Consider the following 21,869-nt stretch of genomic DNA (forward strand, 5'->3'; position numbering starts at 1 on the left):
TTTCTTCTCTCTCCTGAGCCACTTACACTCCAGTCTCCAGATGACTGATGCATGATGGAGCCACTGAGCTCTTAAATCCAGTAATATATAGTTTATTGCAGGTTTTTAAAGACATGAACTTGGAAATTATGCAAGTTTCTGTAGTATTATGTGCTTTGCTCATTGAATAGGCTGTTTTTTCCATCAAAGCACTTGGTTTTGACCATTGTATATACACAAAGTTGGTGTAAAGTTTTTGCCCCTGTTTCTCTCAACCAGGGGTATTTTGAGGTCATACAATGGGTCATTTTTTTCACCTTCCAAAGAGCCCCAAACCATGCCTGTGATCCAAAAGGTTCAATAACAGCTTTGAGGTTACTCTGGGCTGGACTTGGACAGGCCTTTAAGTGTAATTTTCCATAGATTTCCAGGATTACAAGTTTTCTACGTCTTTATTTATTGTACTGAGAACAAATGTAATGCCCTTTTTGGCTTGAATATCAGTCAATAATTAGGTGTTGCAGTGACAAATGTACAGCACAATGATAAAGTCTCTCGGCTCTTGCGTGTAAAGATTTTGTTCCATTCCGGGAGGGCTGATGGGGATTAATAAGAGTGATACGTTTTGCTGCGTGTCAAGAGTTTTGCAGTATGTGTTGAAAACAAGTAGCCTGGCTGCTACTGGATGCCATCAATTTCATTCACCGACTCAAAGCTGACTGTTGTAATCACTGTCAGACAAGGGCAACACTGGTTCTGCTGTTAGGCTCCTGAGGAAAAGTAATCAATCTCATGGGGGAAAATTAATCGTAAAATCTCATAACTGGAGTAATGTGTAATTGGCAAAAAATGCAAAATAAACTTCTCCATTCCATAAAGTCTCATTCGCAAAATATTTTCCACCTGGTTTATTGAGGCACTGACCCACTTATGATCACAAGTTTTTCCTCTTTTTTTTTTTTCAATCAGTCACATTACACAGATGGACTATAACTTGAGTTCAAACAGCACAGTGAAATCTGAGCTTCATAAGTGGATTAAGGCATGAAATATAAAAATCTTCTCCCCCGTGACAGATGTTTTATCTCAATTTATAAATGTTACGAGAATAATTCTTACAAGTCCACAGGGTAATTGGATTAATATGCGGTCTCAAATGATTCAAATGATGATTGGTTTTGCAAATGTGTGCAATATGCCTCTCCAAATGTAACACAGCAGGTGTGAGTCCTGTTTCGAAGAGAGCCGAGAGTGAGAGTCAAAGCCTTGCATTCAAAGTCCTGCTTAAGTTACGGAGGTGTTCTCACCAAAGTGAGTACAGTGGATTTACTGAAGCACTGTTTTAAAGAACAGATGTTAGGTACTTGTACTTTACTCCATATATGCAACTGTATACTAGTATACTGCTCACTGTATAACCAGCTACCCCCACCCATTAAGCACCAACACCAAGCTGCAAGCTGTAATAAAAAAAAAGATTAATTTCTTTACTTAAAAACAGTATTTGAGTAAATGTGCATAGTAGCTTCCCACAAATCAAATGAATGTGTAAAAATGTGCCTTGCAACTCCAACTTGAATATTTATGGGGCAGCGTGTTAATAGTCTGCACGTGGGCTGATGGCTTTGCCCACATTTACTCATGGCCTTTTGTCTCACTCTCTCCTCTCACCTGCTTCCATCCACGATATGGTGTTTTTGACTTTTCATTGGCTTTTAACAGTTGCTGTTCCAACTGGCTGAACCAAAATGTTCTCGGTTACTCAGACCTTCCATTAGGTTGATGAAGTGGATCTGGATCACGTGTGCGGAGGCTTTTTTTTTTTTTTTGCTCAAGAAGAATGTGGCAGTGGCAGAAGAATATGATATGATTCATGTTTTTGGATTGCTGTGGTTTCCATAGCACCTTTATTCAATCTCCCACAGTTCCTGAGCAAATATTTGGTTATTTTATTCTTTGTCCATATTACATACAAAACTTACACAGTAACTTTTAATGAATTCCGGGGGATACCAAAAGGGTGTAAAAAAAAAAAACCCCAAACAGTATGATGGTTTAAACACACAAATAAACAAACAAAATGCAGCTGTCGGAAGCCGTTACATTATGAAATACAAATCTCACAACTGAAAATTAACAGACCTATACAACTCCTTAAGTGTCCATTCTTACAGTTTTGCTTTGTAGCATGTGCTTTGGTCCAATGTCAAAAGTTTGACCATGTGTGTGCATTCCTGATGAGATAAATAACACTGGGTGAGGACCGGTCTCTCGTATAGTTGGTAAGGACACTTTTGGTAAGGACAAGAGTGAAACTAAGCTAGCGCACACATGCTTCTTTTATCCCCTCATATACAGACTGCTTTGTATAAAAAGTGCATGGTAATGATATACACTGAGTTGTTTTAAAGTACTATATTCTCTTTCTGTAAAGCTGTAATAAAATCGTAGTGGTGTCTTTCTTTTCATCGTGGCAGGCAAAAGTCTCTTTTTAAGGGCAGGACCAGTGACGGTAAGCGCCTGCAGCAGGATGCGGAAGGGTTGCCCTCGGTAACAACGTCTCCTCCTCCTCCTTTGTTACCACTTCCCGGGGATTGGTACCCCGCATTCATACCAGCCGACGAATGGATGGGGCGTGCGCCGGCCGATGACTCCAAATGTGACTGGCTCCTGTCTGTATGCACGATAAAATCCTGAAAAAGAACAAATGCAAGCAGTCAATAGCCATTCAAGGAAATTAATCAGGACGCTTGAGCGAATCTGGATATAATCATCATTCAGCACGCGTTCGCAACCATTCAGTTATTTCTCTCCTTGATTCTTAATGACAATTTGTTTTCAAGATCCTCTTACAGCTTTGTTGATGAGGTTCGTGATGTTCTGCATTATTTTCTTCATCGCTAAATCCCATGACAACATAATGACTTCATCATGCTGACACGTTTTGTCTGTGTGAGAGCCAAACACTCGTTCATTCCTCTGCAGACTTCTCATCGAAAGACAATTAAAAACACTTCAATGAGCCATAATAATGGGTATTGGGCACCATAGATTATTTCAAATAAATACCCTCCAGCTGTTGTAAATACTGGAAGGCACCAAATTTGTGTTAATCTGCAGCTAAAAATTGGCCTGAACAATTGCACTTGTCCATTTCCTACTCGTCCATTTCCATTACCTACAGTTCCCAGCTGTTTTATGGAATTAGTGATTTAAAAAATGAATGCATTAAAAAATGGATGGTATTAATAGTTTATAAAATGTTCTGGTCCCAAATGATTGATTTATTTACATTGGTATTACAATTCTGTCAGCTGTTTCCAACTTCTAACAGGGTTTGTGAGCCAATAGTATGACAAATCATGTGGTACCTGTGTTTGATTAGATCAAGAGTCTTGGTAGTTGTCAGTTGGTGGGGAAAATAATAGCTAATTTCAACGGTAAGCGCCCAGCACACTACACTGCCCCAATTTTAGCTAGCTAGTCTTAGCACCATTAATGTTAGCAATTGTTATCTAGTGTTAACAGCATCAAAATTCGCTAGGTTAGCAACAGACCAGCTACCACTTGAGGGGCAGACGATTTGAACGACGGCCGCGTTGTGACGTGAATGCGATAGAAGGGGGAGGCTGTGGCTGAATGTAATCAATGCCTTTCATGTCAAGTTCTTTTAAAGTTGATCTCACATCGCATTTAAAGTGACATAATTGGCCGAATGACATTTAATGGCAACAGATGTACATAAATCTGTTGCTGGAACAACGTGAGTCATCAGGTTTTTCCATGCCAGCTTGAGTGGATGCTGTCATTACAGCAAAATGGGGACATACCGAGCACAAGGCCATTCTGAAATTCATGAAACGTTTCTCAGCTCCTCACTCAATCTACCAAGCTTCTGTTCATCATTATAAAAAAAGAAAGAACCACATTTGAAACAAATGCCAAACAAAAATTCTGACTCGTGGTCTCTTTAACCCCACTGTACCTATCTTCAGTGGGAACCAGTGCGTATGACACTGAGTGCGATGAATGAGTGAGCACATCATAACTTGTGGTCTTCTTGCGGGATTTGTTTACAATAGGAAATGTATAGAATCTGGTCATCTTTAACCATTAAATGCAAGCCAAACTCAAAGAAATGCATTCACTGCTGGTTCTGGGAAATCAAACTCAGGAGGTGAAGAGTTAGCAAATGCTAGAATTTAAAAAGGTTGCTGTTAAACAGCCGACATCTTGGTCGTTGAAAACACCAACAAGGGTGAGGTTTTCACAGCACCTCCAAGTCTCAGCTACATAAACCACATTTGGCTTAAAAAGCTGCCATTTACGAGTAAATAACGTTCACTTTGGTGGTTCAATTATCTCAAGCAAGTAATGTCATTATGTAATGAGATGACCTGAAACCAAAATTGCTAAGAAGTTATGTTAGAACTAGGAACATGGTCTGCAGTAATGGAAAGCATGTGAGATTTGGTCTAAGACGCTGGTGGGTCCTTTAACAAGTATTCCTTTAAATGTTTTCCTGCATCTGTATTCAGCATTGACAAGATCAACACAGCTGGTGGACACCGGGAGCGGGATCACATGGAAAAAATGATAATGGGATTGGTCTAAATGTCACGGCCACAAACAATCAATGTGTGTACAATGTGTTCCTGTTTACCTTGTGCTGAGGGCAGAGCATTTGAGAGGTATGCCGGGCCGGTCCTCCCGTCCCTGTAGGAGTCCACAAACTGGCAGTGGTCCTCTCCCTGGCCGAACGTGTCTCCTATACTGTAAAATGGCTCTGTGGAGGTAAAAAGGGGAATTGGGTATAAGAATGAGGATATTTTCAATAATGGATGGTTGATTATCTCCAAAAATAAGTCATGTAAGGCGACGTCATGCGTTACCTCTGAGGCCATCTCCCATGAAGATCTTGTATCGCAGCGAGTTGCACAGAACCACACCGACGAACTTCCGGTACCACGTCCGCTTGACGTACTGGCTGCCCTTACAGGTGCTGTGGGCTGGGTTATACTTGAAGGTGAAGGGAACCCAGATCGGTTCCCCACCTAAGGAACAGAGAAGAGGAGGAGATACAGATAATTAAAGTATGTGTTGTTGTTTATATGGTCCGATATTAAAGGCAGCCGGACGACATGTGTTTTATACATGCTACCAAATTCAGTTTATAACTTAACCTAGGTGTTGTGATGATTTACTTTTGTTCACTGAGCTACAAAACATTGACACAGAGTTACAAAGAAAGCATACAAGTCAAGGCCTTGCTGAGCAAGAGTCATGTAAAAAATGACGTGTAAAAACTGCGCTGGCTGAAGGGCTGAGGGAACCTTTAAGCTCCTTGAAAAGTAGCTGCTGGGACTCAAATACTTTGGGAGGAAACGTGGCGAGAGTGATGTCTCTCTGCCAGTCGTCTAAATCCTTTGCCTATACACAGTAGCAATCAAAGGACTGCCACTGGTTGGAGTGGTTGAAGAGTGGAAATCCTCTCATGTTGTTTCACCGATGGACGTCTCTCTCTTTTTAGAGAGCTTCGGCAGGACATGGCTCGTCGAATTAGAGGGGTGTTGTCGCTGCCTTGACTTACCAGGCGGCCGTTCGATGAGAAGAGGATCGTCTGAAAGAAAGAAAGAATGCGATCGTGTCACGAGGGGGGGAAATACACACAGACTGCATAATGGGTTCACCTGATTTTTAGAATGAATGGCGCATAATTCCCTTAACGCGGTGTACATCTGGTAGTCTGCTTCTACCGCAGGGATGGTTTTGCATTTGAATATCTTGCATTGCAATAAAATCACCAGGACATTTTCTTTAAGTGCCTGCATACTGCAGAACAGCAGAAAAAAAAAAAGCTCGACTGAGGGTCGAACTGCAGTTAATGGGGCGTCCTAGAGTTTATCTTCGCAGGCGCTGACAGGATACGCACCTGATTCGGTGACATAGGTGAGCGTCTCGCTGATGGGTCCCAAACCAAACACATTCTTGGCCTGCACCTTGAAGTAGTACCTGAACGAAAACAAACCACAGCGAGAGGATTTAATGAGAGATTCAGCCGTTGAAGTGTCATCCCGCCAGTGTTGTTGTGACCCGATGAAGGTGCGGAAAATGTTAATGACCATAGCAGATGACTGGGCATGCTTCAGTCAGCCTGATTTAGGAGTAGTCTGTTTTCTATTGATATGAATCCAAAGTGAGCGCAGCACAATAAAATGGCTATTTGGCTCGTGTTGAAGGGAGAAGGGGGGGCGGGGAGTGGAGGAAGGGTGCTGAGGGAAAAACGAGACATCTAGACACGTGGAGATTAACAGATAGGAGGAAAGGATAAGGATGAAAGACAGAAAACAGGAGGAAGGTGGAAAAAGTAAAGCACAGGGATACATGTACGGTGAGAGGGAGTGGATAAATGGCAGGAGAGGCCTCGGAAGAGAAATTTGTCACTGCGAGCTCATTAGCTTTTCTTGACAGAGCAGAGCAGTGAGCTCACCTTGTCTCCAGGCGTTGGAGGAATTATTAAATCCTATCACATCAAAAACAACAGCAGTGAGTGACAGCTTTGAGAGTCTGCAAATGTTTCCACTGTAGATGTGTTTGCGCTTTCCGCCAAGTCTGCAAGGTCACATACAGTAAGTTCACGGTCTGTCGATTCCCAGCCAAAAACTTTCACCACGTACCGCCACGAGGCCTGGAACCAATCACCACAGCCACGTGACAACAGTGACCAGAATATATATCAACAGAGAGGGAGAAAGGAGACGAGAGAGAGCAAGGCAGCTGCAGAGAGGTGATGTAATGAAGGAAGAAATTGGAGAGGGTAAAAAAATAGTAAAAAGAAAATGTGTGCCAGAATATAAAAAAAGAGGAGAGACCACAAAATGCTTCATCAAGCCAAGCCTAGCAATTTGAAAATTTATTTAGAGCTTTGCTCTTCTTGTTTTATCTTTGGAAGGAGATCTACGTGATAACCCCGCACGACAGGCTCAAATTCACCTTGTACAAGTCGATTATTAACCGAAAACTATTCAGACATTTATTGACACTCATAAAGTTTACGTTTGAAAAGAAGAGGGGAAAGAAGCAAGGACTCAAATTCACAACATAGCTGAATATCCATCGGGAGTGTCACGATTCTCTAAATCCATGATTCGGTTTGAGTTTTGATTAAAAAAAAAAAAAAAAAAAAATGTCAGCACGGATGGTTATGCAGTTGTTAGACTATCACATCTGGCTATGTTAAGATCAACAAATCATTGTATTCATGCCCTGACGACTGTCATTAGCATTTTCCAGTCCACTTCTTTCGACAACAGCTTGACTTCATTTTGGTGATGTTTACGGGTGAGGATTGGGCAAATTCAAATGATTCGCACCAATATAAAGATTTCAGAGTTTGAAAACAATCAAACAAAATAAACTGTCCTTTGAAGATTCTGAAATAAACAGAGTTGCAAAGTTTGGTTTCTCAAATCTGTCCAGAGTGAACCCTCTTTCCAAACAAATCAATGAAGGATCTTGGATAAAAAGAAAATAAACTCAACACTTCTGGTACTAGTCAGTTTATTGTCTTCATGCACACAGGATAAGTGTCTGGAATTGCATCTGCAGGCTAAGCTAGTCAAATCTTAGTGATATCTGGGTTCATTTTTGGGTCTTTAAAACACCCAAAAAATTGGAGCCCAGTGTGATATCATCAAGTTACTATGTCAAAATCGATTTACGATAATGTAAAGAAAGGCAGCACACGTTATCACACAGAACAGAATCAAGAAATACTTTGCATTTTGGCTTGTCGATCAAAGGTCCGGTGTGTAGGATTTAGTGACATCTAGTGGTGAGGTTACAGATTGCAAGAAACGCAGCAGCTATCGCCTCACCCTCCCCTATGGTAGCTGCTAAAAACGTACAAGCCCTAGAGCCAGTGCTTGATTTGTTTTTATTTGTTTGTCCATTCTGAGCTACTATAGAAGCAAGGAAGACTCTGTGGAATAGGAATGAATATCATATTCAATTTCTACCAATAGCTGTTTCCCAATCCTGCGCACTGGACCTTTAAACAATGGCAGGGATTTCAATAGACGTCGAAATTTCGAAGTTTAAAATCCTCCAACTGGATAAGACATTTGTAATTCACTGCATCTCAAGAGCAGGAAAACTTGTAGAACCAACAAAATTTGTTCAGATGCATGTATGTACATATGTGTGTGTATTTAGGACTATAGCAACTCAGTATTTCTGGCAACCAGAAGGAGCCTGCAGCATGGGAAATGCCAACAGTGTCCCATAACCCATCCCGGGATGAACCGTAACCACAGAAGAGGCACTATCGTGGATACAAACTGGTTGCCAGGGAGGGAAACCCTCTTTGTAGGCTCCTGGAAAACTTTACCCCTTGCACACAGCTCCTCTGTTTGTGTTCGGCAGCAGGTGTTTGGCCTCCTATTCTCTAAAATGAGACACCTATCATAACACCTCAAACAGATTTGTGCTTTTATATCAGGCAAGAGCAAAGTTTGGATCCTGATACACTCGCACATCTGAAACAGTTTTTCTCCCATGGTTAGATTACTTGCTAAAAAAGAATGCATAAATAAATTTTTATGGAGCACCAGATGTGGAACGGCCACATCGAGACAGCTTTGACAGTATCTGGTTGGTAACATGACACAGAAGAAAAAACATGACCTTCATCCCACATCTCAGTTGTACAACAGATCCATGAAGTGTCAGATTAATATACACAGCCTGTACGTATATGACTACAGCTCATCCTAACTGTGTGTGGCCTCTTAACAGTTTACACTTCCATAAAGACTTTGATTGACTCATTACTTACGTGTCATGCTAGCAGTTTCACCTCTGTGTCATGCATTTATTCAGCTACCTTCTTGATATTTTAAGTTTCCATCGGCAGTGGTATGCTAGCTGATGTTAGCCAGAAGGGCTACAATGGAGATTACCATCATTCAACAACTTTCTGTAATTATGAAGTTTCAGTGACATGCAAGTCTGGATGAGTGGGTAACCACGGGTTTTCATTATTCAACAAGAACTGGAGGTGAGATTGTATGCGTTTCTCAACAGTGGTATGCTAGCTAACGTTAGCTTCAGGGGCTAGGCTAGGACACAACATTGATATCAGCCCCAGTCAAAATGGGTTTACTTTTCTTAAGCGAGAACTGGAAATGAGATTTTAAGTTTCTATCAACGGTATACTAGCTACTTTAGCTTTTAAGGGCTAAAGTACAAAATGGAGATTAGCATGGTGCGACAATGGGAAAAAAACAAAAGCAGTTAGTTAAATGAGTCTGGATGATTGGGATGATGTGGTCAACACAGATGTTCTATTCTTTAGTAAGAACTGGAGGTAAAATGCTTCTTTAATGCCATCAGTAGTATGCTAGCTGACGTTAGCCTCTAAGGCTACCCTACTGGAAAAACCAGCCTAGACCATTGCCAAAACACAACATATGCTGGTCTAGGGTGGTTGTTGTGGTCTGGATCAGAGAGTACTGATGCAATCATTTGGATTTTAAAGCATAAACATCACACATGTTTGATGTAATTAGACCATATAATCTAGTTGAGTAAATGATAAATAAATAGACATGCCTATTTTGATCCATCAGTCCAATGTAAAACTGTTGAAACTGTACAACTGCTGAGAGGCTAAAGCGCTTTAAACTTTCTCTGCATCAATCAAACTTACAACTTACAAGAAAACTGCGTCATGCACAGATGGAACAAGAAATAGGTTTAATGGAAAGAAATCCCGTCCTCCCTTGGGTCCATGTGCTAAGAGCTGTTTCCATGCATTTCTTTTGAAAACTGTGACTGTCTAGTACGACAAGGTTGTGGAAACATGCTCTAATGGCTGAAACAGACTGAACTGACTGTATTGGTGTTTAAGTGTTAGATAACGTGCTGTATTTACGTTCCACTGAATTTTCCAACGTCCCAACAGAGTTTGACAGCGCGTCACATCTTGGTGTGGATCAAAACCTGCCTCCATTGAGCCTGACTGATTTGCTTCAAACTCACACGCTGCTCCGATCAGTGTCAGCTTGGTTTGATATCACAATTGGCAACGCACTCCTACATAAACATGGCATAAGACCAACACACATACGAGCAATCATACATGAAGTCACACACAAACATCCAGACGAGCTGCATATTCTGTGCATTATGCGATGATGGGATAATGATATAAACACTTCCAAACGGAAATAAACAGTCTCGGGCCGCAGCCAGGCACCTGCACTCGAGGCAGCAACCTGATACTAAACATGACATGCAGATCAGGGTAAGAGATCTGGCAACTTAGCAAACCTTTGTCTCTAAGTTCAGGTTCTTTTCCTCTATGACTGCCATGTGTGAGATGAGACCGCAAATCACTAAGCCTCTCTTCTAGCATATGTACAATACGCATGCATACACAATAAAATAAACACACAGCAGGTGCCCATGTGTTACCTAGAGTTGGGTTTGAGGTTCTCCACAGGCAGGTGGGTCCCACTGGAGGCTCTAGAGGACCATCTGTTGTTGAGGACGTCGTCATATGAAGCACTGTGGACCATGTAGCCTGCAGGGAACAATGCAAAATACAGTTCAGATATTATAGATGTACTGTAGCAGTTACCAGCAGATATATGTTTGTAGCAAGTTTTGAAGTGAAACGGGATTTAACATTAAAAGACTAACTCGATATTTTGGGACTTTGACTTGTTTTTTTTGTGCCAAGAGTCAGCTGAGGCAATTGACACCAGTCTTATATCTGTAAGGTAACGCTGCATTCGAGACCACTCCGAGCTTGAATTGCTACGATTTCTATTTACTCCGAGGGGACAGTTGTCTGATACCATGTGGAATGGTTAGATGTATTTGTAGACTACAGTATTTGTTTTAAGCTAGTGAATGGAACATTCAGATACATTTCTGGATATAAAAGCGCCGTAAAATAAAATGTATAATGGCAACTGTTACCTTCATGTCTTGTTTTCCCTCCATTTTGTTTAGATAAGCGACACTACTGAGGGTTCAATAGTGTGTGCACTTGCCCTAAGTTTTATTACATTCGGCCAGTGTTTTTGCTAATGAGGAGGGAGGAAGGAAATTTCGACCTCCAACTTCGACTATGTTGACATAGTAAATCTAGGCTCCTACCTGGAGATATAGCTTAGCTTAGCACACAAACAACAGACAGAAGGAAATAGCCAACATTCGTTGAAATGTTTGACTTCCCAGTTTAGAACATCAATTTTCAAGTCAAGAAGGTCACTGTTTGTCATAAAGGCATCTTGTCTTGCATGAAACCATAACAATGAACGACATCGACTCTCTCAACATACATCACTAACAATAACATGCAGCATGGGGAAAATATTAACAATAAATCTTGCTGTTAAGTTAACAAACATGTGTAGTTCATAGCACAATTCAAATGGAATCAAAAAAATATCTATCCTTCTCCATTAACTACCATACATTTTTTTCTCATGGTGGTCCACCGGAAGGGACCTGACTTTGGCTCTCTAGTGGAATGTGATCCACTCAAGTCTGACAAGCTCCAACTTCCAATTTCCAAGAGAAATAAAACTCTAAATCCACCCTCCAGCCCGTCTAAAACCAGTGCAGCTTTTTTTTCTTTATCAACTCTGGACTTGAAAAGTATCAAAAATTCAATTCTTTTTTGCGTAGGTGGTCTTCCATATGTATATTTATCTGTGAGGAAAAACTGCAGCCCTGGCATTTTCAATAATTGATGCTGACTGTCCTCCAACCTGCCTGCATCACTGTCTGTTTTCTTCTCCTTTCTCAGTCACGCAGACTAATCCTTTGAATCCGGCAGGCAACCTCAGGTCACGTGGCTCGTCATCACTCATGTCAAAAGTATGGAGTCCGGCTCCGGCGTACATCAAACTACCAACTGTTTCTATTGGACTTTTTGAGTCTGAGTTTCAGCTTTTACTGGAGCTGCACCAACACAGCTGGCTGCTGACAAGAGAGGAGGGACATACTTGCTACTTTGTTTTTTGGCTTTTGGTTTTTCATTCCTTCTTTTTCTACATTAACTGATGGTTTGACAGAGAGAGTAGTATTTAGACTGTTGCCTTTACCATCTGCTGCTGTACCCTATCTTTTCCAGCTTTAAATATAAACGTATTAAACATTTCCTAAGAAGCTGGTACTTTAAGCCAAATGCAGCACTTAAAATACTCAGTGAATAATGTCTGTGCTTTGCCCAAAGAAGTTCCTCAGTGAATCAGACTAAATGGAACCAGAAGTTGGGTTCTGATGTCCTTCATCTCTTGAGTCCACTTGCCCGCAGCTGTTTCCATCCGCTTGTTTTGAGAGCCGTGACCCATAACTCGTAAGACATGGCTGTGCAAACACTCGCTGATAACTAAAACAGCGCGTTGTGATTGGATCTGCATGTGTGAACTGTACCTGCATATGTGCGTGGATCAGATGTCTGCTGTATTTACAGCACATGTCTTTGCGATACAACAGCATTTCAGATTATGAAGGAATTTGTGCAAAAATGTTAAAAGAAACGAAAAGTTTAAGGCCAATTTATCACTCAGCACCTAAATGAATTCATTTTTGGAATGCAACCTGGTCTCAAGATAAACAAAAATCACAGGGAAAGTATGCGAAATGGAATAAAATTGTGATCAGGTGCAAAAATGTGCGGGCAGAGTTATACAGGAACTGTCAAGATAGTGTGTGAGCAGAGAGGAAACACAAACAGATGGAAAGAAAGAGAGGAAGAAAACACCAGTGACAGTAAGGACCATCTATCTGTTTTACACATCAGAGTACGGACCAGCCCACAGCGTGACCAGGAGCTTGTGTTTCACTGCCAAAGACAACACACTGCCTCACTGGCTGGCCAGACTGCTCCCTCTGATAGTCCACCACGTCTCATGCAGTCGGCTGTTATCTTCAGTCTCTTTTTTTTCCATGTGTCACTTTCTCGGGTCAACGGAGCTTTGGTTTTTCCCTGAGAAACTCCGGGAATGAGTGCAGTCTGTTTTTTCATGATTTATTCACAATAAACTTCTGGAGCGAGTCCTTAAAATCTGAGTCATGAGTTGATGCTGGTAACATATTAAAGGCACATCCTTAAATCACAACAGATGAAAGGGTGATGAAACCGAATCACAATCTTATGTAGTAATAGTCTGCTGAAGAAATGCTGACACGATGAATCTGAGTCTAACTTTATTGCTTCCTCCTATGTGAAGGCGAATATACTGATGTTATTCTATAAGGAACAGCGTCTCAGCTTCTAGAGAGAAAGCTTTAGCCCTGTGTCTTTTTATGAATGAAAACTGCCAACGAGAGAGCAGAGTTTGTTGTCTACTGTTAGCGATTTAAGACATGTTATCCTTTGCAATATTCCACATGATGGATTGTTATTTTAAGTTTGTATTGCATTCAGAAAGTTGAATCAATCATGCTAGGCTAACTCGCTGTTTGTGGAAGCTAGTTAGCTACAAAGAGGGGCATCTAGCCAGTATAACTAGCTAGTCTATCTATATGTCTATTTCGTGGGTCCAGTTGTGCGGACCACAAAAGGCCAGACTGTCAGCAACTCATCCCGTCAGCTTAATCCAGCCGAAAAAACACCAGTAGTGCTCCAATTCACAGCTAACTGCAACGGCCCCTGCATATATATATCACGCATACATATCAAAATTTGATATTGATTGATAGCAGCAATGGTGCTCAGAAGAGGGCTCGAAAATTGTTTCTGTTATTTCATTCTTACTTTATCGCCGGTGATATGTTTCGGTTTCTTTCTTGTGAGAAAAATGTGAGACAAAAGCGTCTGCTAATTGACCTAAAAGTAAATATTTTTTGAGTATGATAACAAAGATTTACTAATCAAATACCAGTACAGATATTAAGTCTGTAACCATCCATCCACCTGTTTTGACCATCCTGGCCAGCCGGACTTCCCCGGGGAGGAAAGGAAGAGTCAGAAAAAGAGCCATGCCCATCCAACATGGTTTAAGGCTGCCCCTGGCTAATGTCCGGTCTCAGGAAAAGAACATGGTCAAATAGGACTCAGGCTTGCCAAACAACGTGCAATAAGAAACTGCTGTGCCCACAGGGACCCGTCTCCACCACAACATCTCAGATCAAAATGTTACATTGATGGACAGACTGTGCTCCATGGTGACAGAGTGGACTACAGCGGGACGAGGAGAGGTGGTGCTTGGTGCTCACGCAGTCAAAGTGGGTGGAGAGTGTTTCCCAAATGTCCAAATGATTATATTATCATCACCATCATATTGCTACTGTTTACAATTGAGAACTATTTTAGTTGAGGACAAATATTTCTTACCTGACACCATGTCGTCCTTCAGTGGGCGGGCCCAGTCCAGGATGATGAACGAGTGGCAGCCCTCCATAGCAACCACAGTGAAGTTATGAGGCTTGTTTTTGGGCGGTTGCTTCTGATTGGCTGCCAGGCTGTCCTTCTCTATCAGGTCTTCCAGGACGTCGACCTGAAGAAACTCCAGAGCCTCCGTCAAGGAGCATGGAGCACCCGGGTCCTTCCGGATGTAGTCCACATAGGGAGCTGATGACAGGAAGATGTGATGCAAAATAAGTTAAGAACTACATAATGTTCTGATGATTGAATTCAAGTTTTTATCTTCATTTATTTAGATTTTAAAATAAAAAACTAAATTTGATAGATACTACTTTTCCAGGTCATGCAATCCAAAGTAAGCTTGGTCGCTCAGATGACCATTCCCCATCTTTCCTTTATTTCCTCTCCTCCCCAATCCATCTTTTTTTTGTTGCTTTTCAATGACTCTGGACATGCCAGCTGGACCTACAGCTGTGAATACTTCAGATATCCCACAATTCCTTGGCTGACTTGGATTTGGAGGGAGCCGCTGGAGCCTGGAGTTGCTCCCACCACCCCAGATGATTGGTCCACCACGCGGGCCAAGAGTCTAACGCGTGTCAATATCTTCACATCAACACAGCCTGTGAGGCTGAGCGGATTAAGGCTGTTACAAGCTCCTTCTGTATGTGTATATGCAGGCATATGGCTTATATATTACACATTCATACACCGAAATACTTGATCTGTCGTCAAGGTGAGCAGATTTATGTGTCTGTGTATACACAGGGTGCTTGTAAGGCTGCATACACATGTCCAGGATCTGTACAGAAGATCCAGATGTTTTGCTTTGCTAAACACTAAACGTGCCTCCCCTCAGAAACGCACTGTCTTCGTCTGCTTTTTTAAAAATAACCAAATCCAAAAACACTGACGAAAACTGGCGCGTGTGCCAGATGTGATCGAATGTCACTTCAAAACAGCATCAGGACAGTTCACATAATGTCATCTCTAATATCACTCTGGTACGGCATAAATTAGCATCCTAATAGTCCAAACATGCTGGTACTCATTTTCTAGTCCAATGTGGCAAACCCCATCCATCTGGATCTTCCTGTAAAGCGGATTCAAACAACTGCAAAGAATTATTAGTTAATACTTTTTGTCACACATCTGCCTCCGGCTAGATTCATCCAAACATGCCTGGCCTGGACAGATAAAGAGACAAAGGGGAAGTCTCTGTCAGACAGTTCATGCAAAGGCTGCTGAAGTGGACCTAAAATATATTGAAACTCATAAATAGGAAAGAGGATGTCTCTGCATTGAGCCAGCAAAGCCTTCGTTCAGTGCTGAGGTCAGCACCCTTAACTTTTATGATTTCCACTGCTTTCCTCCTCCTGCCATTTTTTTCAATCTCACAGAGAGTAATAGCTTTCAGATGGCTCTATGAAAGGTGTGCGATTGTGAGACATTCGTTGTTTACCGAGATAAATGGCGTCCAGAGTAAGTCATGTTATCGTTCTGCTGTTTGCCTCCGGAACGGATGATACCGATAGTGCTGTCTAGAGCTGATAAAGACACAGCCGTAAATCTTCCCTTTTAAAAGGTTTCTCACAGAGATCAACATAAATGACAGTGACAAGTTGCTCTGAATCTGTCGATGAGTGAAAGGAAGGCCATCAGTCATGGTTTTATCCATATCATCGCACCAGCAACAGGATCATTCACTTCCAGAGTCAGGACGATAATGATTGACCGGAATCTGCCCTTTATTCTAAACACTCCACCAATTTTTATATGTCAAACTCAATTGACTGTGGCTCTGGAAGGAGTTTTGTCAAGTCTGAAAAAATTACTCATGAGTCATTTGTTGTGTATCTTGGCTTGAGTTGCACTATTGGAATAGTAGTATCCAGTGTTTTTGGAACTTGACCCATCCTGGCCAATAAAAGTCAGGATATCTCAGCTTCCATGGCATTGATTGTGACCATTGTTTTTATACAATCTATTTATTAAATCACTGTGCTTTCCCTTTAATACTCATAGGGAGAAGTCATTTCAGCTATTACAAGGCTATGGCTTCTCTAACTTACTATTGAAAAATGAAGGGTAAGGATTATAGCTAGTTTTGCAAAGATGGTCTCAAAAGAAAATATACTTATAATACTATAACTTTTATACCTTATACTTTTGTTCCAACTAGATTAACTGTAAAAACTTTCAAAAAGTATACAATGAGTACTTAGTATTTTTTTGTCTGTGGAGTAAAAGGCTGCTACAAGTGTGTAGTTATGGTGTCCTCACAATTATTTACAGCTGAATCATGACAAGAAAATACAGTCGTTAAACAAGCCAATATTAAAAGGACCTCTGACATCTCGTTGTTTTTAGAGGGTTGGAGTCTAGTAGACGTTGTATTTATTTCTGTCAGGAGAATATTGTGGTCTGTTTGTGCAACCAGATGAGGTGATGGCGAAAGAGAGGCCAAAATAAGCACACAGGATCAGTAAAAAGAAAGCAGGGGGCCGAAGTTTACTGGGATCAAGTCTGGAGACTCTGAACAACGTGTCCTCAGTGAACTTTATTATTATGATCCAATTACGGTTGGACGGAACAGATTTGAATCCATTTTATTTTTTTATTTTTTTTTACAGATAATCTTACTAGCATTTTCCACAAAGTGATAAATTCATATTTTCATGTGTAGATTTCACAAATTAGATGTTGAGATCTTTGTAGTTTGAGCTTACATTGAACACCACTGTATCTTCAGTGACACCTACATCATATGGATGAGCGTCTGTAGTCCTTTTACTTTGGCCGACACTTACTGTAAAGTCTGAGAGGGTCATATACTTGTGAGTCATTGCTGAAGAAACCAAGAAGGAGGTTCGGCAGTATAACCCCGCCACAAAACAAAACAGAACTCCCATCAGCCTACCATTATTTACAGCGCTGAGAGACCCTGAGCACAAATTCATGACCAAGGACACACACAAAGAAAAGTGTATACCCAGAGGCCAGGCATGCTCAATCGGTCATGCTCTTTGGTTTTCTCAGCAATAATGCTATTTATCATGCACGCCAGATGAAGATAATATGCGTCTTTCTCTGGCATGTGCACTAAAATATACTGATAGAAACCTATAAAAAGTTTTAATCTCCTGCTTCTTTTTTTTCATACATCCCTTGAAAGTATAAAACGGTATGTCTGAGGAGGTTAAGTTCCATTTTGGAAAGCAATCCTTCATGCAAAATGGGATTTTGATATCAAAAGCTAAAATCTGAGCTTAGAGCTATACGACAAACTCAAAGCTCAACTCTGGAAGATCACCTATCACCTCTTCCCTGTTGGTTGGCATAGACGCTGCTATACCATCAGTTACATCAGAACCTGAGAGTATTTCTTCATTGAATGAGCAGAACAAAGAACGGCACTGAAGGCTTTTCTGGAGGGATATTGTGTTTTCACTCTCACCTGGCAAGAGTTTGATTTAACACCTGGCTTCACAGGTGGTAGTGCTCTCCAGCTGATCCAACCAGTACTGGTTAAGTTTGCCCATGATGGACAGATGATTCATCCAATCACCAGCCAAGTGTTTTTTTGTTTTTTTTTTTAAATGCCTGCCTTTTTCCAGCAACAAGTTCTCGCTCCGAACTCATCAAATACTGCACATTGGTCAGTGGCCTTCAAAGCTTCAAGCTTCTCAAGCTTCAAAATAAGATCCTCTACCTTCCCCTCTAGCATCAGATTTGGACACGAAGGGCTCTGTGGTCAAGTTAGCATTTACCAATACTGTGTGATGTACAATTTTGGTTTACACTTTCAAAATAAAGAATGCTGACAAACAGTAAGAAAATGGTCATGGTTTGGTTAGGTTTACACCTTACCCTACTTGGTTAGGGTAAGGAAAACAAAAACTATTTGGCTAGGTTTAGGCAAAAAAACCCAAAAAACTCTGTTAGGCTTTATGGGAGCAAATACACATACACTTATTTCTTTCATTAAATACCTGTGAATCTCTTCTTCCCACTGAGGTCATACTCTGATGAAGGGCCTTTGTTGTTGCGTCTGGTTTCTGGCACTGGAGCAGGGATCTCTGTGGTAGTGGTGGTGGCAGTAGTGGTAGTTGTGGGTGGCATGGTGGTCCGGACAAAAAGCTCATCTGGCAACAACACATGTGTCAGTGAGCTTTTGATTTAAACAGATTTATATTATTTACATCCTGACTCAACAACGCGCTGCTCTGTTTCATTAATCCTTCGTAACTGGCACCGTGATCCATGTAATAAGAGTGTCAAACTGATTTAATTAATTGTCGGCAGATGTGTAAGCCCCTTTTTCCCCGGAACACCCAAAGCTTCATTCTTATGTAATGTTTTGCGACCCAAATTTCCATGGGAGGGGGGTTTGAAGACAATGACTAGTTCACAACTCTCCGAGGCTGACAACTGTGAAGGGATTCGGTGGGTGAAATCCAATTAGTTTTCATCAGTTTTTTTTCTGTGCCGCATCAGTGGACCTTGGCATTACATCATGGTCCACACACATGCAACCAGCTTTGAGCCATGGCAGGGAAATGCTAAGAAAATATTGTGACGCTCAATGTGTCTTTTCCAGCAAAACCAAAAGAGGAAAGAAAAAAAAAGTTGAACACTGCTCACATGCAACAGATTCCTTCAGAGATCTAAACACCTGTAGTGAAACTACATAGTTAAAATCTCACATCAACCAAACACTGCAGTTTTCATTAAACTCAGTGTTTGGCTGAAGCCCGTCTCCATCTATTGTATTACAAAACAATGTTACGAATAGTAAATACATATGCCAGGGCATTCTCTTCAGCTTAGTAATGCAGTTCACATGCACTATGGGCTCCGTTTTTGGAATAAAAGTTATTAAAAACAGGCCATAATGGAAAATTTCCATAAACCCAGCAATGAACCAAAACCGAGCCAGACAAACATACGAGAAGAGAAACAAAGCGAGGACCACAGGCAAAGCAAACAGGAAGAGCTAGCAGAGAGATCCACTGAGAGATAAACAGACAATAAACAAAGTGCAGCACACAGTCGACAAACAAAGAGCATATAGTGCAGTTGAGTCCATCCCAGCCCAGTGGCGGTAGGTCGGTCTGAAGCCAAACTCAGCCAATACCTTTCTCAAGAGCTAAAGCATCAGGCACCATGGTCACTGTAACCATGTGGTCCATTTCCATCCCTGAGGATTCCTCTGTCAGAGAAGTAGAACAAGCTGTAGCATCAATCTCACATGACCACGTACACATAAACACATAGACGTCTACACCCACACATCCATATATACACAATCCTACCTGAACATATAGCCAGTGTGTAATGATTGAGTGAAAAAAAGTGTTGTAACATCTATTGTCCCCACTGTCTTCAGACTTCACCACTAAACATCTTTCCAGCTCTCTGATTTGCTGGACTGTGTTTTGAGGTTTACATGGTCCAGTGCAGAGATGCCGCAGTGAGAAAAAAACTTTGGATTGTATTTTGTCTTTTTCTAAACACAGCAGTTTGCATGATGCATCGCGATGAGCTAATACATCAATCTGAACTATATAACTTGTAGAAATACACAACTTGTATTGTATTGTTGAAATGTATTCAGTGATTTAAGTAAAACTGGGTCATGTTTTATGCGGAAAATTTTCCCTCAGGCTGCTCTGCCTTGAGAAACTCTGAACAGATAGCTTTACTTGTCACTAAGTAACTGCTATCAAACATACAGTACGGATAACCAGCAACTTCTCCACTAACACCTCTGGACCAGGGAGAATGACAAAGTGAGTTACAGCATCAAGGTGGAGTTTCCTGGTACACAGATACGAGTAGTTTTGATGCTAAAGTAAGTGTTAACTGCTTCATGTAACTACCGTTAGCTCTGTAATGGTCCTAATTGACTCAGCCCCAGGTTAACAGGAGAAAACCTGGCCAGAATACCACCTATTCTACTATATTCCTTTCGTCAAATTAGCCTCCTACTTCTCTGAAGCTGTGTTGTACCAAATTGGTCCAACTGTGTTCACAGGAAGCTGCCAGTCCATGAAGAGTCAGTGTCAGCAACTTGATGTTTGGGGGATGAGAGGGGGGTAATGTACATTCGGCGCTATTGGCTGCTGCCTGTTTTTACAGGAAACACGTAACTATGCCAAAGCAAATAGCCCATGTTAGCCATTTCATGGGAACTTTAACAAGGCCAGCATAAATTGTTATCAGTATCTGCTGCTGATCATTTTTGGATCTCAAAGAATATCGACAGTATATATAAAGTGGCCAATCTTCTTGCTGATGATCTTGTTTGCTTATGTAGGTCAGAGGCAACAGTATTAGATTGAGACTATTTCAAAACCAGTTAAAGGTTCCCTGAGGTATGATTAATTATTTTAAAGTTGCCCACCATGTGTGTTGTAACAACTATAATATAAATGATTTGTTCAGTTATGCCTGTGTGTAAATATGTTTCATTTATTGTCTCTGTGTGATAACGCTAATGGCAATGTGCAACTGACAGCCCAAAGTGTGTTTAAACCAGCAGTACTCCGACCACAACCAGGCCCCAGATGTGGAAACTTGCATGTGATTCCTGTGGTCTCACATAGACACACACACACACTCACAGACACACACACACACACACACACACACACACACACTGACCAGATCACACAGTTATGACAGACACAGTTATAGAGTTATAGGACTCTGTGGGTATAGACAGGAAACACTCGTGGCCTTGGCCTAGATGGATATGACAAACAAATCAACTGAGAGATTTAGTGAAGTCATACTTATTTATGTTCATTATTATGGCTCTAAAACGTTTCATTTAACTTGACTGATGTTCTGTGGAAAAGCTATGTACTAAGTAACATTGCAAACTGGGGCCATGCAATATTTTGTTTCATCCCTTGAGCAAAAAATCTGCATTTAGATCAATATTTGCTGAGTGCTGAAGAAGTGCTGACCGCAGTGTGTTATGATGAACTTCAAGTACTCCCGCAAAGACTCACCTTCTGGATAACAGTCCAATATTCCCTCTGGGTCAAGCAATGGATACCCATATTCATCTGTTTTGGAGAAGGTTCCAGGTGGACAGGTTGGGAATGGTAGTGCAGTGGTAGACTCCTCTATGAACCATTCAGTTGTGGTGGGTTCAGGTGTCGTGGTAGGAGCCAGGGTGGTGGTGGTAGTGGTAGTGGTGGTGGTGGCGGTGGTCGTCCTGAGGTGAGGAAGGTCCAAGCCAAGAACAGGTTTCCCTCCAATCATGAGGACCTTGTCTTTGGGGTTTACCACAGGCCGGCTATCTCTGCCGTGGCCAAACAGAGCCATACCATCTTGATTTACCAGAGGACTGCCCATGAGGTCTGGTGGTCAGTGGAGCAAGGAAGTGGGGAAACGGAATATTCTTGACTTTGTCTTGAACAGAAAGCTAATAATCATCATGATTAACGTATTTTCTTTTACACATGTTCAAGCTGATAATTTATGTTGAAAT

At 41.4% G+C, this 21,869-nt stretch overlaps 1 protein-coding gene across 2 annotated transcripts in view; it reads right to left on the reverse strand.

The window, feature by feature from the left end:
* Positions 1-1,855: 1,855 nt before the first annotated feature.
* The window catches only part of fndc1 (fibronectin type III domain containing 1), a 41,547-nt gene continuing 21,533 nt past the window's right edge, over positions 1,856-21,869 (reverse strand). Inside the window, exons 13-22 of one of the 2 annotated variants that reach the window (XM_037087427.1) lie at positions 21,385-21,738; positions 19,503-19,577; positions 18,358-18,510; positions 14,336-14,572; positions 10,456-10,564; positions 5,912-5,991; positions 5,570-5,599; positions 4,872-5,033; positions 4,643-4,765; positions 1,856-2,672 (exon numbers count right to left, since the gene is read on the reverse strand). In XM_037087427.1, coding sequence (XP_036943322.1) covers positions 2,557-2,672; positions 4,643-4,765; positions 4,872-5,033; positions 5,570-5,599; positions 5,912-5,991; positions 10,456-10,564; positions 14,336-14,572; positions 18,358-18,510; positions 19,503-19,577; positions 21,385-21,738 — 1,439 coding nt within the window. In that variant the 3' untranslated portion in view covers positions 1,856-2,556. The remainder of the gene's footprint in view (positions 2,673-4,642; positions 4,766-4,871; positions 5,034-5,569; positions 5,600-5,911; positions 5,992-10,455; positions 10,565-14,335; positions 14,573-18,357; positions 18,511-19,502; positions 19,578-21,384; positions 21,739-21,869) is intronic. The other variant, XM_037087428.1, reaches the window with a different exon arrangement.

This window comes from Acanthopagrus latus, chromosome 22 (assembly GCF_904848185.1).
Source record: "Acanthopagrus latus isolate v.2019 chromosome 22, fAcaLat1.1, whole genome shotgun sequence".
In the NCBI taxonomy this organism is placed as follows: Eukaryota; Metazoa; Chordata; class Actinopteri; order Spariformes; family Sparidae; genus Acanthopagrus; species Acanthopagrus latus.